Raw genomic sequence first — 23,621 nt, forward strand, 5'->3', positions numbered from 1 at the left:
TGGGGGGTGGGGATGGGGACAAGCCTGGTCTTTGTCCCTTCTCCGCTCTGCCCCTCACAGTTTGAGATGGAGGCTTCAGGAGTGAGAGTTGCAAGGATGGGGACAGAGGGAGGAGAGAAAGAGGCTGCTGGGGGCATCAGAGGCCAGACCCTGGGTCTCCCTCCCACTGTGACACCAATAGGTAAAAACCATGCTTCTCTGCTTTTTATTTTCCCATACACTGTCAGAGCCATGAGATGATCTCAGGTCACTGACAAGCCACGGGTGCAGTGTGTGCACACATGTGTTTGGTGTGCATGCAAACACGCGCAGGTAGGAGAGTGTGCCTGAAAATGTATGTGTGCACAAGAGTGCAGGCCGTGGCACAAACAGCACTGGGGAAACAGGAAGGGGGGTCATGGTGAAGAACAGTTTCCGGCGCATGAAAGTCTGTGCTCAGCTTCCACTGCTGGCTGCCGGAGACGGGGTGCTGGCCTGCTCATGTCAGTGAAATGCCCAGCCCGGGTGCAGAGACAGCTCATAAGTAGCTGGCGTGTCCCACGGAGCCATCACCATTGTCATCGCCTGGACAATCACAGCACACAGCATTTGAGGAGAGGCTGATGACTCCGGGAAGCAGGAGAGCCTGGGCGGAGCCTGGGGTGCAGGCTGTTGAGATGAGAAGTGGGTGCAGAGCATGTGACAGGGCAGGAGTTTTGTGGGGCGGGGCCCCGAATCCAGCACAGCCTGGGTGACAGGGCCACTTCCAAAGCCTGCAGGTTCATGGGGTGATCCTGGGTCTGTGTGCATGAGGGGGAGGTGAGGGAGCTGGATGTGTCCTGGAAGAAAAGGGGAGCCAATGGGCACCCTACATCCTGGGGTCCCGGCTGGAGAGCAGCCCCTTGGTCTGAAAGCAAACAGCACACATGTGTTTAGCCTCAGGAGTGTCCCACTGGGACAAGTCTCCCAGTGACCCTCCATTGTTTAGGGTCACCGAGTGGCTAAGGGACATTGCGTGGAGGAGCCAGGTTGTGTCGTGGCTGGGGCATGGGCCTTCTCTGTGGCCGTAGATGTTGTGGCCTGGAGGATGGAGCCTGTAATATCTAAGGCCACCGGCAAGACCTCCCCCTGGGCTGCCCCCAGGCTCCCGCAGTCAGGCAGGACTGAGCTCTCCTCACCCCCACCGGCCAGTGTCCTCTTCCTCCACTCCTTCTGGGGGCCCTGAGTCTCCTCTCGCCCTGTGGCCGCAATCACCTCATTTCTTGCCCGTCTTACCGCATCAGCTTCCTCCAGGCTTCTCCCTGCCGGCTCATTCCATTCCGGCTGCCCTTCCAGAGCCCCACCACCCCGCAAGGTTGAGCGAGCCTATCCCCGCTAAGTCCTCCAAGGGTCAAGGCTAGAGACCCCTCAGGTCAGTATCTGATTGGGCCTCCGCACAGTTCCTACTGCCCCCTGCCCTTCTTTCTTCTCTTCTATCCCTGCCACCAGCTCCCGGAGTCCCTCTGGCTGTTCCCGGGTCACAGAGCAACATTCTGTTCCAGGACACGCCAAGCTCCCCAGTGGCACCCCTTGTTCCCGCAGGCTGTTTTCTCAGCCTGGACCGCTCACCATGACCCCCATCCAGCCTGGCAACCCTTGCTTCACCTCCACCTTCCTGGGGAGCCCTCAGGGACTTGCCTCTGCCTTCAGCACCTTGTGTACTGATACCTCGATGGCAGTGCTTATCGCACGTGTTAGGTGATGGCTGATGTGCTGTCCCTCTCTGCCCAGTGCCCCAGCCTGGCCCAGTATTCCCTCCAGGACAGACACACTGCCTGTCTTTCATCACTGCCTGTCTCTATCCTGGCCTCTGTGGCTGTTCACAGTGCCCAGGGTCAGGGCTGGGGAGTGAATCCTCCCTGGAGCTGGAGAATCAAGGGAGCCGTGCTCCCTGGGAGAGGTGGAAGTTCAGCAACTGGAAGGGGCAGCCCAGGGTTCCCCCTCTCTGCAACACCCAGGGGGCCGCCTTGGGGAAGTAAGGCAGGACGTGGTCTCTGGTCTCGGGCTTGCTGGGGAAGCCCAAGAGATCCCAGGAGCTGGGGGTGTTGTGTGGGTGTGAACAGTGGGGCCAGGTAGAGAGCTGTCAGCTGAGGGGGAAGGGTAGCCTCAGGGCCTGTGCACACGGCATTTCCAGCGTTCCAGAATATGGCCTTCTCTAATCGCCATCGACATTCCGTTCCATAGGCACTTGGGCTGACAGCTGGCTTTCTTTTAATAGCCACAAGTATTCTGGGTGACATCCTAATCTCAGGGCATTCACAGCGAGCACATACACAGCTTACAGCACCCACCCCCCAGTACATCCAGCCTCCAATCACACAGAGGGACTCGCCACCCACACTTGGTCACACGCAGTGTAGAGCAGACATGTTGGGGCACACTCAGTCCTATGCCCTGTGGTGTCACAGGGACAGAGAACATGTGCCGGGCACATGGTCACACACATACACAAGTTACGCTCCACTCAGTCAGGCACGCCACACACTGTCACGGTCACACATACTCCCACACATGCTGTACGATCATCACAGCACTGCAGAACCACTACCACCAGCAATGTATGTGCATAGTCAGGGTCACACAACCACACAGACACTCTCAGGCATGGTCACAGACCACACTCAGGTCTGCTCAGAGCATCCTGGAGTCACAGAGACCCCCAGGCACCCACCGCAGGCAAGGGATAGCTGAGTGGGGAGGGAGCGATTCCCAGAGGGCATTGGGCCCGCCCACAAGAACAGTTCCCCTTTCCTGGCCACTCCCTGGGCTACTTGCCCCTTGTCCCCACCCCCTTACAGACTGGCAGGTGCCCGGCCCAGTCACCTTCACAGGCGTCTCTGCTTCCTGTCCCTGGAGACTGACAGGGGCCTTGGCTTCCATGTCCTCCAGGCCCTGACTGCAGGGGAAACGTCCACTCACTTCTCGGGCAGCCCCCCACACCGCTGCTGCCTCCGTGTCCATCCAGCCCTGGGTAAGGTGAGAGAGTCACTGTGAGGTGAGAGGGACATCCCAAAGTCTTGCTCTTGCCCTCTTCCCCAGCCAAGTGTTTCTCCATTGTCCACACAGGTATTCACTAAGGCAGGGACCGTGACACTGTAGGCTTGCTGGTCACCAAATCCCTGCAAACTCTGATTGCCTGTGCTAGTGTGTGTGCGCACATGCACTTGTGTGTCTTCCTAAGCATGTGGGATGGGTCTGTCTTCACGAGGGTCTAGGCCTCTGTTGACAGAGAAGATTTACTCCTTGATGTCATGCACTACAGTGGTTCAGGGAAGGGACCTCTGACAACTCCTCCCTCAGCCCCTTAACGCAGACCCCCAGGGACGGAAACAATGGGAAGAGGTCAGTGGAGATTCTTAGCGAGGCCCATGAAGGGCCCTGTAGTTACAATGATGGAGGAGCCCAGGTGTGGGTGGGAGACAGGAGCCCACAGCACAGAGGGCTCTCCTGGGGACAGCTAGCTCCTGCCTGTCTCATGGGAGGCCCTTCGAGGGCCACAAATGCCTGTCTTTCCAAGCCGTGGCTCTAAGCCCCTGGAATAATGCCAGCATGGAAGAGAGATGGCCTAGAGTTGGAAGATGCGTGTTCAGTCCTGGCCCTGTTACTGGGTGACCTTGGGCCAATGCATTGCCTCTCTGGTGCCAGGGTCCCTGCCTGTCAGGCAGTGGGGGGGGATGGTGCAAGGGAAAGCCATGGAGCAACTGTGTGGGGCTCTTCCTGCCCGCATCCCAGGGTCCTGAGGGTCCCTGAGTCTCAGAGGCAGCCCTGCCCAGAGGCCTGAGGAGGGCAAGGTGCTGGCCAGCAAGGGCTTACCACCTCACTTTCCGAGCCTAGGGATGCCTGGAGTCTCTGTCCGGAGATCCAGCTGAGGTCTGAGGTCTGGCTGCTCAGGGTGGAGCGGTGGGTGGAGCGATAGCTGGCGTAGGGGCCCGTGCGCTGACCCGACACGCCCAGCAGCACCCCCAGGCAGGGCAGGTGCTGGGCAATGGCCATTCTGCAAGGACAGCACACCTGGTTAGGGGGATGGACAGGCAGACACCAGGAGATGGGGTGGATGGACAGACAGCTACGGGGTTAATGGGAGTGGACAGAAAGCACTGGGGAAATGGGGAGTTTCAGACGTTGTGGTTATGAGGACAGACAGTTGATAGGGTGACGACAATGGGCAAAAAGACACTGGCAGTCAGTGGAGGGGATGAGGAAGGACAGACAGACACTGGGGTGAAGGAGACTGACAGGCTCATAGTGTTGGGGATGGACAGACACAGAGGCCATGGGCATGGAGGGAGAGCCTTTGGGGGACAGGTTCAGCAAGGTGCTTGGTTTCAGCTCTCATGTGTCTGGCCCAAGCCACATCTCTTCCAGTGAGGACCAGGGACACTCCTAGGCAGCCTCTGAGCCTGCCCCTGGCCTCAGCAGGGCGGTGAGTTACTGACACCACCAGGCAAAACAAAGCACTGAAGGCCTCCTTATGGAAGAGGCCAGCTGTGCTGGGATTCTATCAGCAGAGAGCGCTCTGGGCCAGAACCACCCCCAGACCTCTGCCAGGGCCCTTGAACCTCTCCAGACTGTGGTCTCTCCAGGACATTGCTCTCTGGGGGCTTCTGTTTGTAGGGGGTAGCACTGCTGATTGGCCATCCTGGCTGCCTTTTGGCCCTGGTTCCAAAAATCCCATAGTCGGGAATGGACACTGTCCAGGAGGCTCTGATGTCCCTCCAAGCTGAGCCCCCTGGGAAGCTGGGGCAGTAGGGGGGGTGGGTCACAGCAGCTCCAGACCCCACCCAGTGTCACTGGCTGCTCCCAGCTGCTAGAGGCCCTGTGTATACGAGAGATAGGAAAGATGGCCGGCCTATGCCCCCATTCACTGCCTCAGGCCCTCCATGCCCATGAGGGTGGGCCTGGGGACTGGGGCCGTGTCCCGGAGAAGGGCCGCACCTGTATTTGGGGTGGGTGATGGCATAAATGATGGGGTTGTGAATAGCAGAGGCCTTGGCGATGACAGCCGGCACGGAGTTCATGTAGGGTGTCAGCACGTGCGCGTACCTAGGACAGAGAAGCTGTGGTCCCCCCTGCCACCTGGCCCTCCTAGAGCCTCCACAACCCATCTGCCCTCTTAGGAACCTTGTTTGTCTAGTCCAGGCCCTGTGGGGCACAGCCCAGCCTGGCCCAAGCCAGCACAGCCGAGTCAGCCCCCTGAGAGGGACTGCCATGCCGGGTGCATTCTGATCTGAGGTGAGCGGGGAATCTGGGGAGCAGTTGAGTGAGGGGGGCAGAGAGGAAGGTGTGCCAAGCTGGGAGGTTGCGCCAGGTCCCACTATAGCTTGGAGCCTGTGCTGCTGGCAGTAAGCCCTCCCAACCCCTGGTGACTCTGGCCCTCTGCCCGGCTCCTCCCCTCACCAGAGAGCCTTGGGGAGGACCAGGCCATCCTGCACAAGGAGGTCTCATACCCAAATACATCCCAGGATTAATAAGTATCACTGTCTCAAAACATTTCTCAAGTCTGCCCTAAGTCCACGCTGCTACGGACATCAAGGTCCCCAGACTCTAGCCACAAAGGACTGGCAGGTGGCAGGGGAGCGGCTCTCCTGGCTTGGTGTCCACAGGTGAAGAGGGAGCCAGAAACTCAGGGAGAGGTATGTGTTCCCATGGGATCTGGCAGGACCTGGTGGCCCTTGCAGGCCCTCGGGTCAAATCCAGTGTGGCCCAGGCACCCCCCCCACCCCCCGACACCGCATGTGTGCATTCCAGTCCCTCCAGCAGGTGGTGTGCCCATCTCCCGCAGGGAACCTCACACCCCAAGAATGAACAGGGCTGTAAGACCAGACTTCAGGTGTGAGGATGGCTGGCTTGGGCAGGGGCTTGGGTTGAGGAGGGTCCCCTGACCCTCCTCCCTCCCACCTCCGGCCCCTGCCCCAGCCCCCTGGGTACTGCTCACCCAGCAAAGGCCATCAGGGCCACAACGGAGTAGGGGGCCCAGGAGAGCACGAAGAGAAGGATGACCAGCAGCTCGATCTTGGCCATTTTCCACTCTCTCTGCAGCCGCTGCCGTTGCCGGGGGGACCTACCACCGCCCTCGCAGGCCCTGAAAGTCTGGAGAGCCCTAGGATGGGTGCAAAGTCCAAGTCTGACCCCACTCTGGCTGCAGTGGGTGCCGTGATCATGGCCGCTGTGGGGGAGGCCTCCCGGACCTGGTCATTCCCTCCAGTACAGGAAGCCCTGACTCCCAGAAAGTTCTCCACCACATCCAGCCTAAGCTGCCTCCCTGTGGGTCCCCCTGTGATGTCTTCTCTACCCTCACAGACCTCCTGACCAAGCCTAAAGTTCCCCTCCTCAGAAGCCCCTGTCTCCTGGGACTTCTCCAGGCACCCAGGTTGTGCTCACCTCTAGACAGCCCACCCCCTATGCACATGTGCTTACCGTGTCTTTGCCCACCTGGGGTGAGAATGTCCTGGGTGGGTGCAGATATGAGCCTGGGGGCAGGGTAGGGGCAGCCCTGGAAAGGGGTGTGGCCACCCTCCCATCTAGCCCCTCCTCTGCACCCAGTTCTTACTGGCCTGTCTCCCGGATGGCCCTAAAGATGAAGATGTAACAGTAGATGATGACAAGCAGGGGCAGGAAGAACACGAAGCAGAAGAGCAGCATCGTGTAGGCTCGGACTGATGGTGTGAAGCTCATGTAGTCCCAGGAGCAGGAGGTCAGCAGCCCCTCGGGTACATAGGCGCCTGGAAGCGGGTGGATAGGCGCTCAGCCTTCAGGGTAGTGTGATTCAGGCTCCTCCTCCAGCAGGGGCTTTGGATGTGGGCTCTGGGATCCCTGAACCCTGCTCCCAAGCCCTGCCCTTCCCAGTTCAGTGAGGAAATCCGTGCATGTGGAGGGGAGCTTTCCAAGCCAGTTCTAGCAGGCAAAGCCCGCTGCTGCCTATTTTTGCCGGTTTGAAACAGAGACCTCACCATAGCCCCAGGGTCTTACTCCACCAGATTTTGGCCAGGTGTTTGATCCTGCCACAAAAAGGTGGGTACCTCCCTGCTAATGCTCCTACCGGCTGAAGCCCCACCCCCAACACCTGCATGTCTGACACTGCAGCTCAGCATCAGATGCATCTGTCACCTCGCACCACCTAGAGGCCATGTGGTCTTCCCCTGTACCGGGAGAGGGGAGCCCAGGACATCCTCTGATTGCTGATGGTACATCAGTTTCCCCTGTTGCTAGTCATATGCCCTGAATATCCATTTGCTTTGAGCCTCAAACACTCCCTTGGCCCCCCTGCCAGCTGGCCACCCCAAGTCTACCCACCTGCCCCTTGAACATGCCCCTCCCTGCTCATCTTCCCCTCTCCTTATTCCCCCAGTTCACTTACTCCAACCAAAGAAGGGTGGCAGACTCCAGGCCAGGGCGTAGAGCCAGACGCCCAGCAGGACAAACGCCGCCCGCCTCTTGGACACCACCCCGATGGTGGCCAGTGGGTGCGTGATCACCAGGTAGCGGTCCAGAGCAATGGCCATCAGGGTAATCATGGAGGTGATGCCAAAGAGAGCCCCACAGAAGGCATAGAACTCGCAGCCTGTGGGCACAGGTCCCTGACCTCAGACCTCGGCAGGAGCCCGTAAGGTACCCCAGGGGAGGGAGGGCCTGGGGATGCCACATACTTAGCTCCTGCCCTCTTCTCTCCAGAAAAGCATCCCTGAGCCCCTCTCCACCCTGGCCACTTGGTAAGTCTGGCCCAGAAGTTGAGTCTTCCCTCTGGCTCGCTTACGAGATTGAGGGTGGCCGCACGTTCTCTGCCCAGGAAGAGTAGATCGCCTCCTCATCCAAGGCCACCCTTCACTGTGGGCGTGGCCCACCACAATCCTCCTCCTCCCTCCAGCAGAAGGGAACCCTGAACGTCTACCTGCCTCCCCGAAGAGCCACCGCTTATAGAGGCTGCTGGCGAAGAAGACGGGGGCCTGGGTGAAGGACATGAAAAAGTCGCTGACCGCGAGGTTGATAATGAACATGTTGGCCGGTGTCCTGAGGCTTCTGCTCCTGTGGACGGTCGGAAGCTGTCAGGAAGTGCCTCTGAACTACGTGTGCACACACACACACACGCACACACATGCCGCTGCACATGCAGTCATGTACACATGTACAGGCACCAGCCATTGCGCCACAATCCAACTTGCTGCCCAGCCAGCACCAGCTCTGGAGCCTGACAGCGTAGGCTGAGAAGTGAGGGCCCCCGAAAGACAGCAGCCCTTGCCTTGTATGGAGAGCAATACCACCCCCAGAGTGCTCTGCAGTCCGGCAGAAGCAGGAGCTAGCTCTAGGATGCATCTGTTTCCTCCTCTCCTTCTGGAACCCCCTGCATGACCCACACTCTCAATGGACACACCCCTCACTCCTCTGAACCCCTCCAGGCCAAGTTCTCCCAAGTGGTTCCTCCCGCCATGTGCTCAGACTCTGCCTTCCCCAAGAGTTTCTCACACCTTCCTCCTCAGGTGCCCTCCTTATTCCCCTAATTCCAGTATTTCTGCAGACTTCAGGGACGACCCAGGCTATGCCCTACTGGTCAGGCACTTTCACAGACTTCTCTCCCGTAATTATCCATCTTTGCATCTATGCCCTCCCTCTTTTTTAGATGGGAACACTGCGCTTCCCACCCAGGAAGTGGCTTGCTCCTGATAACAATGCTCAGTTAAGTGGCACTGCCAGGATTCAAACACATATTTGATGGGCACTGCACAGCCATGGACTTACTTAATCATCGCATTGACTCCATGAGGTCAATCACAGCTCCGTTTGGCCAACAAGGTAAATGGACTCCCAGAGGATGAGTCACTTGTCCAAAGTCCGTATGCTAATAGGTAGTAAGGTCAGGGTTCACTTCTTCCCCTCCCTGTCCCACTATTTGGTCCAGGAATGGGGCAAATGGGGAAGGAAGCTGAAGGTGGTTTCCAAGGGTGGTTGCGGAGGGTCCAGAGGATTAAGGATCCTGTTGCCTGGGCTGCTTTTCGAGGCAGAGGAAGGATACCCACTGGGGCAGGTGACATGGAGGTGAGCTGAGAACAGGGTTGAATGGGCAGAGGCTCATGTGTCATAAGGACATTCATCTTACACAGAAACTGTGCCTGGGGCCAGTGGGCATGTGCCACTCAAGCTGCCCTGCACTACTTTTTTCCCTAAGCTGGAATATGGAGGCCTGCCCTGAGACCACTGAGGGCTTGGCCATGGTGTCCCCAACCAGGCTCAACGGGGCCCTGGCAGAGCTGGTACTAGACTTCTTGCCCTGTCTTTGCCTGGCCAGCTGCCCTCAGTGCCCATGCCCACCAACCAGGTACCTGCAGAAGGTATAGATGACCATCAGATTGCCCAGAATCCCCGTGAGCCCCACCAGCAGGATCACTGTGCCCAGGGTGTAGTGGGCATGGTCCGGAACATCAACCGTGGGGAAAGGGATCCAGGCAGCAGCCTGAGCCCTGGCTACCTGCGGAGAGACAGAGGAATAAGAGCATTGCGTTATCCTGTCATCTTCAAATAACCCTGAGAAAGAAGGGTTAGGGTTTCCATCGGGCAGGTAGGGAGACTGAGGCTCAGAGTGGCACAGCCACTTGCCACACTACTAGGAAGTGACTGAACCAGAGTGGAAATGCAGGTCTCTCTAAAGTCAAGCTTGAACTCCTATACCATGACACAGAAGCATGAGGCTTCTAGGATCACCTGTCTGAGGCTGGTCGGACAGACAGACACATGTCTGTCAAGGAGGAACATGACTGGAACAAGTCTACCTTTCCTTGGGGAGAAGGCAGAGCTATCCCCTGGGTGGCTTCCTCTCCACTGTATAGGCCCTGACCCAAGCACTCAAGGTGGTCGGCAGTGGTATTCCAGGCCCTATAGACTCGGGTGGTGGAAGTGGGTAGAACCCTCCTTCCTCAAGACCCCCAGCCTCAAAGTAAAGGCTGCATTCCCCCACAGTATAACTGGATAGGGCTGACCTTGATATCTAGCATGGGAGAGAAGAAAGGAATTTTCCTTTAAAAAGAAAGCTTAGGGGGTGCCTGGCTTGCTGGTTCAGAATAGCATGCAACTTTTAATCTCGGAGTCACGAGTCTGATGTTGGGTGTAGAGATTACTTAAATAAATAAATAAACTAAAAAAAAAAAAAAGCTTAGGTCTCCCAGGGTCACTGCAGGGAGGTCATGACCCTATAGGCCAGTATAAAGGGCTTTAAAGACCCCTCTCCCCCAGCTCATTTCCTGGGAAGGAGAACAATTTAGTCTCGGTCTTTCCTCCAAAAGCTATAGAACCTTCCCATCCTATCCAGGATATAGGCCAGCATCCCAGGGTCCTAAAAGCCAGCCCTCCCCAGTTAACAGTGGGTTTGGTAGGGTAAGGTCTTGGGGCCCTGGCCAGAATCATGGATACAGCAGAAGGGCCCAACACCTCACTCTGGGATGGGCAAATCCAGAGGCCTAGGGTACACCTTCCACTATGGAAGGCTCCATGGAGCATCCAACCACCCTCAGAAAAGAATGGGTGCAACCAAGGGCAGGTCTGGGCCATTCCAGCGCCTTGTCCTTTACGGCTGACCTTTCTGTTCCTCGAATGCACTCCACAGGGAAAGACATTGCCCACACTCTCTTCTTTGTCCTCTTTGTAGGAAAGACTCAGAGAGGTCCAGTAACATGCCCAAGGTCCCACAGTAGAGCTCGGGCCTTTTTTTTTTTTAATGTTTTTTTTATTTTTGAGACAGAGATAGAGACAGCATGAGCAGGGGAGGGTCAGAGAGAGAGGGAGACACAGAATCTGAAGAAAGGCTCCAGGCTCTGAGCTAGCTGTTAGCACAGAGCCTGACATGGGGCTCGAACCCACAAACCTTGAGATCATGTCTGAGCCGAAATCGGACGCTTAACTGACTGAGCCACCCAGGCGCCCTGAGCTCAGACCTTTTCTATCTCCTGGTCAAAGCCCCTGTGTGTTCCCAGCAGGGAGGCCAGGGCCGGGGGAGGGGAGGCTCTGGGTGTGCACACACTGGCCCCAGACTTACCGTGGGATTGATGGGCAGAGGTTGGCCCAGGCTGGAGGTGATGCTCCAGTAGCTGTCCCACCTGCTGGGGGAAGCTGGGGTGGCCACGCAGCTGGGCTCCTGGGTTCTGGACTCCGAAGGTAGGTTCATCCTGAAGTAGGGCAGTCCTTTCTCAAGCCCACAGAGAAGTCAAGGGCACAAGGAACTCAGGATATTAGCTGTGCCCCTTCTCCCAAACTTCCTTCATCCTCAGCACCCCTGTCTGGTCGGCTGGCTGCCTGTTCCTGCATCCAGCAGGGACCGAGCCTGGAGCTGCTCTTGGAGCTGATGACTGCTATCTCCAGTGAAGCACAAAGGAATGAGTGTCACAGCTATGGCGACTCACAGCCACGGGGTCTGTCCCCACCTTTAAGTAGCAGAGCTAGGAGTGCACATGCCCAGTTGCTCAGTCCTACGGGTTCCCTCAGATACAGGTCCCTGGGTATCTGTCCACAGAAGTCTGATGATCGTGGCATACATGTGTGAAAGTGTGTGTGTGTCTGTGTGTGTGTGTGTGTGTGTGTGTGTGTGAGGGGAGTCAGGGGAGACTGTTGTGCCTGGGCTCCTGGGCATTGGATGGGAGGCTTTGTCCTCCTTTCTAGCAAGGCTCTCTCTCTTCCCTGAGCTCATCAAGAACAGCCTCCGCTGCCCTCAATGACGCCCAGGGCTGCCCAGCAGGCAGGTAAACCTGTGGCACCCAGCTTCACCCTTTTCAGGGGGCACCCTGCCCTCAGGTTCAGCCCACATGAGCCCCTCACATCTTCACAACCATCCCTACAGAACCAAGGCTGGCCACCCACTCCACAGATGAAGAAGCTGAAGATATGCTGGGATATCACACAATCAGGGTGAGATCACATCACAAGGCATTTTGTTTATTTCTTACCTTTGATAATACAACTTTTTAAAAATGTTATTTATTTATTTTTGGGGGTGGGCAGAGAAAGAGGGAGAGAGAGGATCCTAAGCAGGCTCCACGCTGTAAGCTCAGAGCCTGAGGCGGGGGCTCAAACTCACAAACTGTGAGATCACGACCTGAGCCAAAACCAAGAGTTGGACACCCAGGTGCCCAGATAATAAACTTTTTTACTGAAGCATAAATACTTTTAAAAATCCAAAAAGGCACATCTGGTAGAGACCTGGGAACCCAGGCCTGGCTGAGATGAGTGAATGTCAGGGGGGGAAGAGTCCCCTCTTAGAGGAGACAGCAGGAGAGAAGTGAGGAGCCCAGAGCCGAGCGATCTGCACAGGGGCCACTCGGCTTCCAGGAACATCTTACCTGGGAGCGTGTCCTGAGGCGCAGCGTGGAGATCTGTGGAGCCCTGGAGTGGGGACATATGCTGTCCCCTCCTCCAGGACTCCCCCCATGTCTTTACAAACAGTTTTCTTTGAGCCTCAGATTTGGGTGGTGTTGGGGTTGGGGGGAGCACCCACAGTCAGAGAGAGAAGCTATGCTTCCCAACAAGCGCCACCTCACGGTTCAGACACACTTCCTCCTGAAACCTTCCATGTCAGTCTCACAGAGGTTCACGTGGGTGGTGGGTGAGGCTGGACCCTGGCTTCATTTCTCCCCGTAATACCCAGCGTGGACTTACCCACTGCTGGCTTTTGAATACGGGGCTCTACCTAATGATCTCAGCTGGGAGCCACTCTGAACTGACACAAAGTCCCATTCACTATCCTCCCCCACTTTCCACCCTGGTAATTAGGAGAAAAAAACAAATAGAGTAACTAGCACCAGCGGCCCCCAGAAGTGTTTGTGGGTGGACAGATGAGCAGGGGCCACACCCTGGGAGACATAGGCCTCAAAACAACTCCTAAAGCCCTGAGGAATTGAATCCCCCACGCCTGGGGCCTTCAGAGGCCCGTGGTCCATTTTACAATGACCTTCTCCATGACTGACGCACAGCCACCCTTGGAGGCGAAGCTGAGATGTCCCAGCCCCTGGTCCTGTGCTGCTACGCTTCAGGGGCGGGCCCCCCACAGCCCTCAGGCTCCACACCTCTGCACCCAGCTTCTGCTCAGAGCCTGCTGTCCAGTTTGGGCCAGGAGAGTCACATGGCAGCCTCAGCCTCCAAGGACACAGTGTTTAACTGTCCCCTGTGGGCACGCCACTGCCCAAGCTGTCCTAGTTACAAGCCACGGGTCCAAGGCCGGCGGTGGGGAGACGGAGGGGGAAGCCCTTGGCTTGCCATCACTCTCCTCAGACCTCGCGGGTGCCCAGCTGCGCTCTCACCCGTGGGCCCCACTTCTGCTCCCACTCTGCCCCTGCCAAGGTCTCTCTCCAGGCCTGGCTCAGAGTGGGACCCAGCCTTCCCATGCCCATCCTGGCTTCTCTGTCGACAGTCCCAGGGGCCCACTCCACTCAGGGGTGAGCACAGAGACAAACAGGGAGGGGTCCTCAAACCCCTCACAGGCCCCACCCTGACCAGCACCCACTCCCTTGGAGGTGGGTGTGGCACCTCTTCTCCCAATCAGGTCGGTCTGGTCACTGAGGGCAGGCTGATCTCAGTGCTCAGAGCCAGTTGCTGGCTCTGGGGGCTTCTAGGTCCCAGGTCTCCCCGAGCTGACAGCAGGCTTCCATCCCCACACATGGCTCCTCTCTTCATGGCCTCCCCTTTTCTCTTACCTGCCTCCTTCCAGCCCATTCTTCATGCTACAGCCCTAACGTCATTTGGAACCACGAAGTCAGTCAGGTAACCCCATGCTTCATCCTTTGGTGGCTTCCATTGCTCTTGAGAGACAGCCAAACAAACCCCAGTTTGGCAAGGAGGTGAAGGAAAATAACACAGTACCACCTAGCTCACTGAAAGAAGAGGCCTGCTAACCCCCGCCGAACGCAGGCCCCAGAACAGCCTTGTTTTCAAGGAGGAGCCTCCAGGCGCAGGTGCCGCACAGTCTGGGTGTGGCTGCCTGCTGAGGAGGGAAGTATCTGAGAATGCCAGCTGCTGGCACCCGAGGACCCTACTGGGAGCTGGATTCAGGCCATAGGGGAAGGGGAGGCTTGATTGCATGGGGAGTCAAGTTCAGGTGCAGACAGACCCTCCTTCTGAGGAGGAGGAGCCAACCTGGTGCCTGGGCTCCTGGGCTCACTCACCAAGGAGTCCTTACGGTGCCCCAGCAAGGCTGGCCTCCTCTCTGTCCACGGACCACACACAGTCCCTCTGTCACCCAGCTTCTGCGCATGCATTGTTCCTGAAACTTCCCTCCACCCCTTCTCCGGGTCTCTGTTCCAACGCCACCTCAAGGTGTCAAGGAAGCCATCCTGAGGACCCAACTGTTCACAGCCCCCTGTCCATCCTGTGGGGCACTCGCTAATTGTGTCATTTATAGTGATTGTCATCTGATTGTGTCGTCTCCCTCCCCGGATCGCAAACGAGGCTGTTGGTTTCATCTTTGTGACCTACTGCGCCGCAGAGAGCCTGCACGTTGTCCCTGGAAAATCTCCGTGGTCCTTGCTTCTCAAAGTGCTGTCCACGGACCGACTGTATCAGCATGACCCGGAGCTTGCTAGAAACGCTCCAGACCTACTGAATCAGCTGACCTATCCACATTAAATGGGTGAGGTGCTAGTCTAGACTCTTCGGAGGACGTAGGGGTGGTGGAAGCTGCCCTGAGGGTGCACTGAGGCAACCCAGGGATTAGCAAGAGCAGCACGTGCTGTCATGAAGGCTGGAAGGACAGCAGAAGGAGGGTCCGCTGACCCCCCTGAAGAACCCCCTGGGACTCGAAGGGCGGGAGCTGTCCAGTAGGGTGATGTGGGGAGAGAGTGCTCACTAGTGGGAGCTGGAGCCTGGGTGGGGATGTGGCTGCCGGCAGAGGTGCCATGGTGAGCAGAGTGTGGGGCATGAACTCCTACCCGTCCTCTCTGGTCTCGTGTCTTCCTCACCTGCCTCCTAACAGCCAAAGCGGCCTGGAAGCCAGAGGGAGGGGGAGCTTGACAGGTGTGGTTCCCAGGGACAGAGAAAAGAGCCAGGAAGGGCAGTGGGGCACACAGCTTATCCCTCCTCGACCCGGCCCCCAACCTGCCACTGTAGCCAGTAGATGGTGTGGGGCCCCCACCGCAGCAGAGAGATCAGCTCTCTCAGTTCACCTGCAGGTGTTCTTGCTCCTTGATTTTTTTCACCCCTCTCCAGGGCCTGCTCATGGAGGGGTGGCCTGAGCCTTGGGTGGGCAGAGGTACCAGCTATTTGCTGGCAAGCTTCTGGGCTCCCTGAACCATCCCCTGTCATGCTTATGTTCAGTGTGGCCTAGGAGTCTATGAGCAATCACACTCATCACCCTTACACACACACACACACACACACACTCACACACACACACACACACACACACACACACACACACACCTAGTGCCGGAGAAAAAAGGGGTTGTGTGTGCATTGTGGTACCTGGAGCCCTCACCCACAGCTCTCCACTGACCTGCTGCTTGCTCCTCAGACCTCACTGGCATGGCTGGAGGTGGGAAAAGCCTTCTAGGTCCTTCATCCTTAGGGGAGTTCTAGGGGCATAGGAAGTCAGAGGCCTGAGAGCTGCCCTCAGGTGGCATAGGGGGCCTGGGCGTCTGCAAAGCCAAGGATCCAGGGAGGCAGGGGGGTGTAGTATCTTCTCTTAGATCAAGCAGGGGTTACACACAACTCAGCCTTGAGTCATCAGCTAACACCTCACCCACACTTGCTGGGGGACCAGAATCAACCAGCGTCATGGACACTGTCCACAGGGCCCTGATGCCAACTTTACTTTCCTCTGAGCCCCAGCATTCCTGTCTATTATAGAGAAGTCCTACAAGCTCTTATAAGAAAAGCCAGGAGGGCAGGCCCCTGGCTCCTGCATTTCTGTCTTTCTGGCCACAGCACCAGCGTCCAGGGAGGCAGGTCTCTCTGACTGGTCTAGCAGGCAGCCCTGTAATGCCACTTGCATGTCATTCCTATCCTCTTCGGTGCTAGGGATCAGTTTCCTCATCCTGAGGCTGGCAAGGGCTATCTGGTTACCCAGAGACTCCTGGGAAACTCCCAGGAGCTGTTGCCAGGGGAATATTAAATGTCTCAATGAGCATGTTCTTGTAGGCACCTAGCCAGCAGCTCACCTGCCCGCCCCCCCCCCTCGTGCCCCCATCACCTGGAACTGGTTTTGTCTGTAACCCTGTCAGGATAGGGCCCTCTTTCCCATGGCCCAGAATGGGGGTAGGGGGCATAAATTCAGAAATTCAGAAAGTCTTGCTCTTCTGCTAACCTCTGCTATAGAGTAGCAGGTGTAGCTCTGCCCTTTCACCTGCTGTGAGCGCCATCCATGCCCTTCCATCAGTGTAGGCCTGCCCACAGGGAGCCAGCTAAGTAGCCTATCGGTCATGCTAATGTCCACAGAGGCATCCAAGTGTCCTTTGGGTCCCTGCGACCCACCTCTTTGTGGCTTCTCCCACATTTATTCTCTATTCTGTGGTGTTCCCACTCAGGGGCCTCCTGTGTAGCCTGTGAGAGCCAAAACGGGGACTAGCCTGGGTGCAGCCATGGGGCAGCGTTTACACAGCACTGTGGGACCCTTTCCTCTACCCACAGGAGCACCTACGGTAGCTCCTGGCTTTGGTGCCTTCTGACACCCACATTCCTGGCCAGGCACTAACAGGTATCCCCTATGACCATCTTGCCCAGTCCATGTGTGACATTTCAGTGAGTCCAGTCTGGGAGTTCCAATCTCATACCCAGACGAGCACTGTGCATTTATCAAACAACAGCAGTGTGCCCGGCTCTGGGCTAGCATCCGTTATAGTGGCTGCCCTGGACATGCTTTCTGTGTTATCAGGAGGGAAGTGATGCAGTCTTCCCCGCTAGACACTGGCCACGTCCTCCCCTTAGCTGGGAGTTTCTGTCTAAGCCAGTCAGAACTGGTTAATGGGTACAAGAGAGGAAACAGAAAGTAAGGAAAATTGAGTGAAGCTAAACGAACAAACTTTTAACTTGAAAACTGATTATACACCCTAGAGAGGCATTTACCTTGGGCACGCCCAGCAGCCCGTGGAAAGCAAGAACTTGCGACCAGATTTCAACAATGAGATTCATTCCTGAGAGCTTCTGACATTTCCTAGTGGCATGCAGAGCACCCCAACTGGTTCCCACAGAGAGAGGCTCGAACCACCCTAGGGACTACACATTTTGTTTTGACCTTTTGGTAACATGCTGGAACAGCAAGAGAACAATTTTCTTCCTCACAGTGTTTTAACTGATCTCGACCAGTTTCTGAGCTTGTCCCTACAAAGTGGTGCATTTGTCTGGGGGACGAGGAGAGGAAGAGAGGAGGGTATCCACTTTGATTTCTGAGAGCCAGAGCTATTTCTGACTGCTCGGAGATAACATGTGTGGGGCAGGATGGAAATCTACATAAGACACAGAGACACAGAGATGTTCTCAGTGAAGAGTGAGTCTAGCATATGATGCATGTCTGGGTCTGATCTCAGTGAGTAACCCCATAAGCCCTCATTTAGCCGAGCATTGCAAGCATGGACCTGGAAGATTTCTGGGTGAAATCCCTGAATTTGAATTGGCTTTGTCTTTTGATGTGACTGTGGACCTGTTAGTTTTGCAGTAGGATTCCCAAAGCTGTAAACATTGTAAATTTCCTCTCATGCCCGCCCAGCAGGTCAGGTGACCTTGGCTGGCCTTCCAGCTAGCTCTATCTCCATCTGCTGTCAGGATCTGGAAGTCACAAGGAACAGCAATCTCTGCAACTCCGTTTCCTCATCCATAGAATGAAAGGGTTAAAACTTGCTTCATTCATGAGAAAATGTGTAGGTGCTCCGGCCTGTGCACCCATAGTCAGGGCCCCAAGCTTATGGGGGTTGCTGAGGCAGAAGAGAGGAAGCCTTGGCTTTGATGTTGGCACAGTACAAATTTTGTCACCTAAAGCCCACTCCTAGAGACTTTGATTTTAGTTAGCCTAGGGTAGGGCCTAGGCACCAGGAGTTTTTTAAACACTGCCTAACACGAAGTCTTAGGCACCACACCTGCATCTTTATGCTGTTGCTTTCCATTTACACACCTGAGCTCACAGGCGAGCCCTGTCCCCCCAACCCCCAATTTGTCCCAGTGCCCTCAGCTCCAGCCTCATCTGCTCTGCACAGCGCTGTGGCTTTACAGCCTACACCCAGGAGCAAACTCTCCCACATCCTCCAACATGCATCTACTCTGGTCAAGGTCTGAATACACACTCTAACCAGACCTGCCTGACCTCCTGAAACATACAGAAAATGCCTGGTGCTGAGAAGTCCAGGTGCATGGCAAGGGCTATGATGGTAAGAGCTACGAAGTCTGGAAGGCAGGCAGAAGAGGCAGGGTTCTTATCCCGGCGTCTGCAGGTAGAGTTCAGGGCATCCATGACCTTGGGTGAGAAAAAAGTGATACTGTTTGCACTGACCTCTGGCTGAAATTTAGCATTTCCCTTCGTGACAAACGTGGACAAAACCTGGGCCTTGATTACCAATGGATATCACTGCTATGTCTAGGTGACGGTGGAGTTGTTGTGTAACGGCACAAGGTTGGTTTTGCTCAGCACTACTTCCCAGTTACGGGCCCTGCCTCCACCTGCCACCAGATCTTGTTGACTTGTTAACAAGGAAGCATGCACGCTATTCCCTCACACATTTGTTGTTTAATATTTTAGTAACAATATTTCACTGTGATTGGTTTCCTTGGTGATCTTGTGTATTAGACTTTATGCGTTTTATGCAACATGCCTGGAAAGGGCTCCATAGCTCCGCAGGACTCCACAGGGGTCCCTGGCACCAGGGTTAAGAACGGTGGAGTAGGGGCACCTGGGTGGCTCAGTCAGTTAAGTGTCTGACTTCGGCTCAAGTCATGATCTCACAGTTTGTGGGTTCGAGCCCCACATCAGGCTCTGTGCTGACAGCTCAGAGCCTGGAGCCTGCTTCAGATTCTGTATCTCCCTCTCTGACCCTCCCCTGCTCACGCTGTCTCTCTCTCTCTCTCTTTCTCTCTCTCAGAAATGAATAAAACATTAAAAAAAAAACCAAAAAACTGTGGAGTAGATGTTGAGGTGAAGATTCAGAGACCAGGACGTGGAAGCCACGGTTGTGAGGGGCTAGAAGGGGCCTACCCCCGACAACCCTGCAAAGGCTGCCTGGAGGTCTTAGGAATGGGGATAGGCCTGCCTGTGACAACCCTCCGATCCTTCCTGCCTGGTTGCCTAGCTTTGTCTGGGTCCCCAGAGGCAGCCAGAATCTGGTAAGAACTGCCGGGCCTCAGAGCCTCCCATCCATCCCAATCCCTGAACCCTGGTGCCGGCTTCTAAGTCTTGCCTTCCCCTTGGCTCAGATAAACTTCACTTCCTTGCAACCAGCAGAGCTCACCAGTACCCAGCGGGGACAGAGTCTGCAGGAGGCCTTGGCCACCCAGAGGTAAGGGGACCCTGGGTGTGGCAGCTGCCCCCGAGACAGCAAACTTAGATCCAAGTGTTCCATTTGTCATCCTGATCCAGCTCACTCTAAGCAAGTGAGCTCCGTGCCCAGAGAGCCGAAAGTGGCCTTCACTGCAGGCCAGGTCCAGAATGCTGCTGGGCCTCCTGGAGAGGGCTGGACAGAGCATGGAGGTCACCTGGAAACTAAGAGTTGGGACCCAGGTGGGCTGACCTGCAGAGCCTAGGGGTCCTCCCTTCCCTGCCTGTCTACACAGAGCGGGTGGAGGCCCAGGCTCAAGCCCCACGGACCCTCCAGCTGGGCCTGCCCCTCTGCTCTTCTCACTCCGAGATGCTGTGGTCTCCATCAAGGGACACGGCCTTTCCCTCACCATCTAAAAGCCTCTCAGAACTCTGGTTCTGAGAGCAAACACTTCACAGCTTCTCCCCAAGGACTAAGAAGCCTATGATTTCACACCAGCTGCTCTGGCCAGCCCTGCCCATGTGTTCCCTGCTCGGGACCCTGTGTCCCCAGCAGTGGCCGGGTGAGGAATCCTGTGGTGAGTTTGAAGAGTGAGAGCTCCCCCTGCCTCACAACTCCCCGAGGACAGGCCAGGGCAAGAGAACTCCTGAGATTGTTTTGTAGTTTTTATTTGTGTGATCTAACTGATACCAGCACATCCTTTAAAAATGAAATCATACAGAAAAGTTTATATGAAAAATTGTCCCATGTCCCGTTCCTCCTACTCCCCTAGCTCCACCTCCTGGAAGCAACCATTGTCAACCCCTTAGTATCTCTTCTGCTAACTATCTCCATATTTGTAAACAAAAGGCTTATGTCACTGACTCTTGTTGAGAAGGATGTGGAAAGGGACTTTTCCCGTTGTTGGTTAAAGTCCCAAAGCAGAAGCCAAGAGGCCTAAGGATCCCACATTCTAGAAAGAACATCACAGAGCTGCTTCACAGCAGCCCTCCAAGGCGACCTCATAGGAGCCCAAACTGGCCCCTGGACCTCTTTCCCACCCGGCCGCCATGTTGCAGGAAGTAGGCTGGTGTTTTTCCTCCCAAGAAGCTGGAGGCACAGTGTCTCCTCACCCCTGCTTCTTCACAGGGATATCTGGCTGGGCTCTTTGTTGGGGGCCCCCGATATCAGTTTTCCCAGAGTGGAGCTGGGTGGAGAAGAGGGATGGTGGGAGAGAACTCACCTCAGTATTTACTTAGCCCCTGTTTTGGCTCAGTACCCCCATGCTCAGTACCTTTGATGCCCACCTCCCCCCAGTGCAGAGATCCCCTGATTTGCCCACTCCAGAGGAGACCCTGCAATCTTCTATATGACAGGGAGACAGCTGTGCAGAGTGGGGAGGATGCCAAGGGCTCCAAACAGCATCCTGCCTTCCCCCTGTTGGCTTCCCTCCTCCCCCTCACCTCTTCCAAGGTACCTGGCTCTGCTCACAGTGAAGACTTTGGTGGATGCCACCCTGTAATCGAGTGATTGTGGGCGATTCATGGTTGTTCCCATTGCTAGTTTAGGACTTGGCTTTCTCAGGGCTACTGAATCAGTTTCCACTTACCCACCTGCTTCTAGGTTCCCGATAATTTGCAGTTTCCTCTCTCATTCTCCCCATCTTTGGGGGATGATGCCTTTCAAATGTCCATTGACTGTGAAGTGGAAGTTTTTGAGAGACAGTAAACTTAGATACAAGAGTTCCATCTTCCATCTTGACCCTGAAGTCTCCAGTTTGCTTTCTGCTCTGAGGTGACTACAAGGCCAGGTCTTTTGTGTTCTTCCCCTTTTCTGTAGGTTGAGAGGGCACAGGTAGAGTCAGGAGTTGGCAAGAAGGCCCAGGAGCACCACACTGAGGCACTGCCTGTCTTTGGTAGGGCACCTGTATTCTGCTCTGTCTTCTAAAAATGGTTGGTTAATTACTCAAAAGGCTGGAGTTTGGTTATTTATTTTGTAGTTCATTTTGTTAGTTACTGGGGGACAGAACATCCATGGGGAAGTTTTAATCAACTGTAAGTTTCTCCATTCTCCATATGCATCTTTGTACATCAACTTGGTCTTTTTGGAGGCTTACCTTCCCAAAGTTCTTGAAGTGGGATTCTAGCGGGATCAGGGATCTGGGTCCCTACTCTGAGAGTTGGCTTCCCCCATTGTCTGCGGTCTCCCCTCCCCATCGGGGCCACTCCTACATGCAGCACCCGCCTAGACTGTGCTGAATGGAAAAGCCCAGATTAGAACAAACTTCCTAAGTGCGGAGACTTGAAAGAAAAACAATATTTGATTGTACAGAACCCTGAGCCTAAAAACCTGAAAGTTTTTAATACATGCCCCCCCAACCCCAGGTCTAATTGAAAAGCATAACAGGAGCTTCAAACCCCTCTCCCAGCAGCCCAGCCCTGAGCTGGAGTGTCCTTGGGTTCAGGTTTCTGACCTTCAGACCTGTTGCACAGAAGTGATGTGTCCCCCATAAGAAAGAATCCCTGGGGAATCCCTGACCTCATGGCAGACAGCTGATCTGCATTTCTCTCCATTACAGATTTTGCTGTTCCTGCCTCTGGTTAGTGCCCCTGGGGAAACTAGAATCCCAGAGGCCTAGGTGCGAGGCCTAGGTTCAAGGCGGTGGGCACCCTGAGCCTCACAATTGGGACAGGGCTCCCTCCTGACCCTCCTGGGTCCAGTGCCTGCTGAGCACACAAAGACAGAAGTCTGCGGGAGCTGGTAGCAGGGCTGGGCTTTGAAGAGGAAACCGGTAGCAGGAGTGACAAGACCTTCCCTCAGTGCTGGGTCTCAGGGGCACCCTGAGCAGGGTGAAGGGACTTAGCTGAGCACTTAGGTACCTCCCTGAGGGCCACAGCAGCAGGAGTTCTCCGGGAGGCCCATGAAGGAACCACCTACCTCCACATCCCTGTTCCTCCCCCTCTGCCCTGGTCTTGGCTCTGGCTTCAGCCTTCCTGTGCTCCCAGCTGGCTCCTGATTGGATCATGACACGGCACTGTGTTTGGGTACAGCTGACCCAGGTGAGGCCCAGGAAAGGTTCCCTTGAACCCTTCTTCCTGCACCCCTGCAGCTTTACAAGAGGAGGGACTGTGGCTGGTGCACTGCAGGCCCTCACCTTACCATGCCTGCCCCTGGATCCTGTCCCCTACGCACCTGCATCGGGTCCCGGGAGCCACCTCTTGGCCATCTCTTGAGGGCCCATCCCGATGATGCTTCTGCCTCTTTTGATTTGGAATTCCTGGGACTTCAAATTCAAGAACAGAGAAATGTCAGTGTGGGAAGGGCCCAGCCAGACCTGGGAGTAGTGTAAGAGTAGGGGAAGTGAAAGGTGGCCAAAGGTGTCATGGCAGGCAAAGTCCTAGCCTCCACTTGAGGCTACGGGGAACTCTTGAGTGTAAACTAACTACCCTTAGAATTTAATCCAACCTCAGGACAAGGAGGCTGAGCGAGCAATTCTTTGCTGTGGGCTACCCCGCAGGTACCTAAACACCCAAGCATTTAGAAAGCTCCCTCCAGGGGTGACGAGCTCCCAGATGCCAGCCCTTAGATGGGGGTGGGTGGGGGCACAGGACCGGCGAATGGTGCCCATAGGACCTGGGCAGAGCACTTAAAATGTCTGCTGCATAGGACAAGTGACTAGAATGAAATTCTCCCAAAGTTCAGTGAGGCACAGAATGCCAGAGTGGGAAGGAAGGTCTGAGGTCATCACAAGTGGATTCCCAACTTCTGGTCCACCCTCTGTGGGGATAGGGAGGGCTCCCCCCACTCGAAGGTTTAACATTCCAAACTTGTCATCCTCTCCCCAGTCCACCAGAACGTCCTGTCCTCCAGCCTGTGTGGTAGAGCAGGCCACAGGTGCAACAAGAGCTTTGGCCAGCGTCCATTTAGATGACTGCGGTGACGCCCGTACTCACTCATCAGCCCTGCAGCCCACCCACCCTCGTAGGCTTTCAGGAAAGAGATTATCTGGCAGACAGAATTTCTTTTTCTTTTTTTTAATGTTTATGTATGTATGTATGTATGTATGTATGTATGTATGTATGTATGTATTTAGAGACAGAGGGAGAAAGACAGAGAGAAATAAAGAGTGGGAGAGGGGCAGAAAGAGAGGGAGAGAGAGAACCTCAAGCAGGCTCTGCACAGGGCTTGAGCCTGACATGG

The 23,621-nt window shown here is 55.7% G+C and overlaps 1 protein-coding gene across 2 annotated transcripts; it reads right to left on the reverse strand.

Moving 5' to 3' along the window:
• Positions 1-184: 184 nt before the first annotated feature.
• On the reverse strand, positions 185-11,399 carry OPN4 (opsin 4). Of its 2 annotated transcripts, XM_039233776.1 has the most exons (11): positions 11,024-11,167; positions 10,917-10,925; positions 9,333-9,463; positions 7,907-8,040; positions 7,376-7,579; positions 6,569-6,740; positions 5,954-6,118; positions 4,954-5,061; positions 3,832-4,012; positions 2,842-2,985; positions 839-886 (listed from the first exon to the last, which is right to left on the reverse strand). In XM_039233776.1, the coding sequence occupies exons 1-11, from the start codon at positions 11,165-11,167 to the stop codon at positions 848-850; spliced, it is 1,431 nt and encodes a 476-aa protein (XP_039089707.1). In that variant the 3' UTR covers positions 839-847. The 2 variants fall into 2 exon arrangements, with proteins under 2 accessions (XP_039089706.1, XP_039089707.1); XM_039233775.1 differs by lacking the exons at positions 839-886; positions 10,917-10,925 and adding an exon at positions 185-564 and having other exon boundaries at positions 9,333-9,478; positions 11,039-11,399.
• Positions 11,400-23,621: the final 12,222 nt, after the last annotated feature.

The sequence above is a fragment of the Hyaena hyaena genome, unplaced genomic scaffold (assembly GCF_003009895.1).
Source record: "Hyaena hyaena isolate Hyena2069 unplaced genomic scaffold, ASM300989v1 scaffold_78, whole genome shotgun sequence".
In the NCBI taxonomy this organism is placed as follows: Eukaryota; Metazoa; Chordata; class Mammalia; order Carnivora; family Hyaenidae; genus Hyaena; species Hyaena hyaena.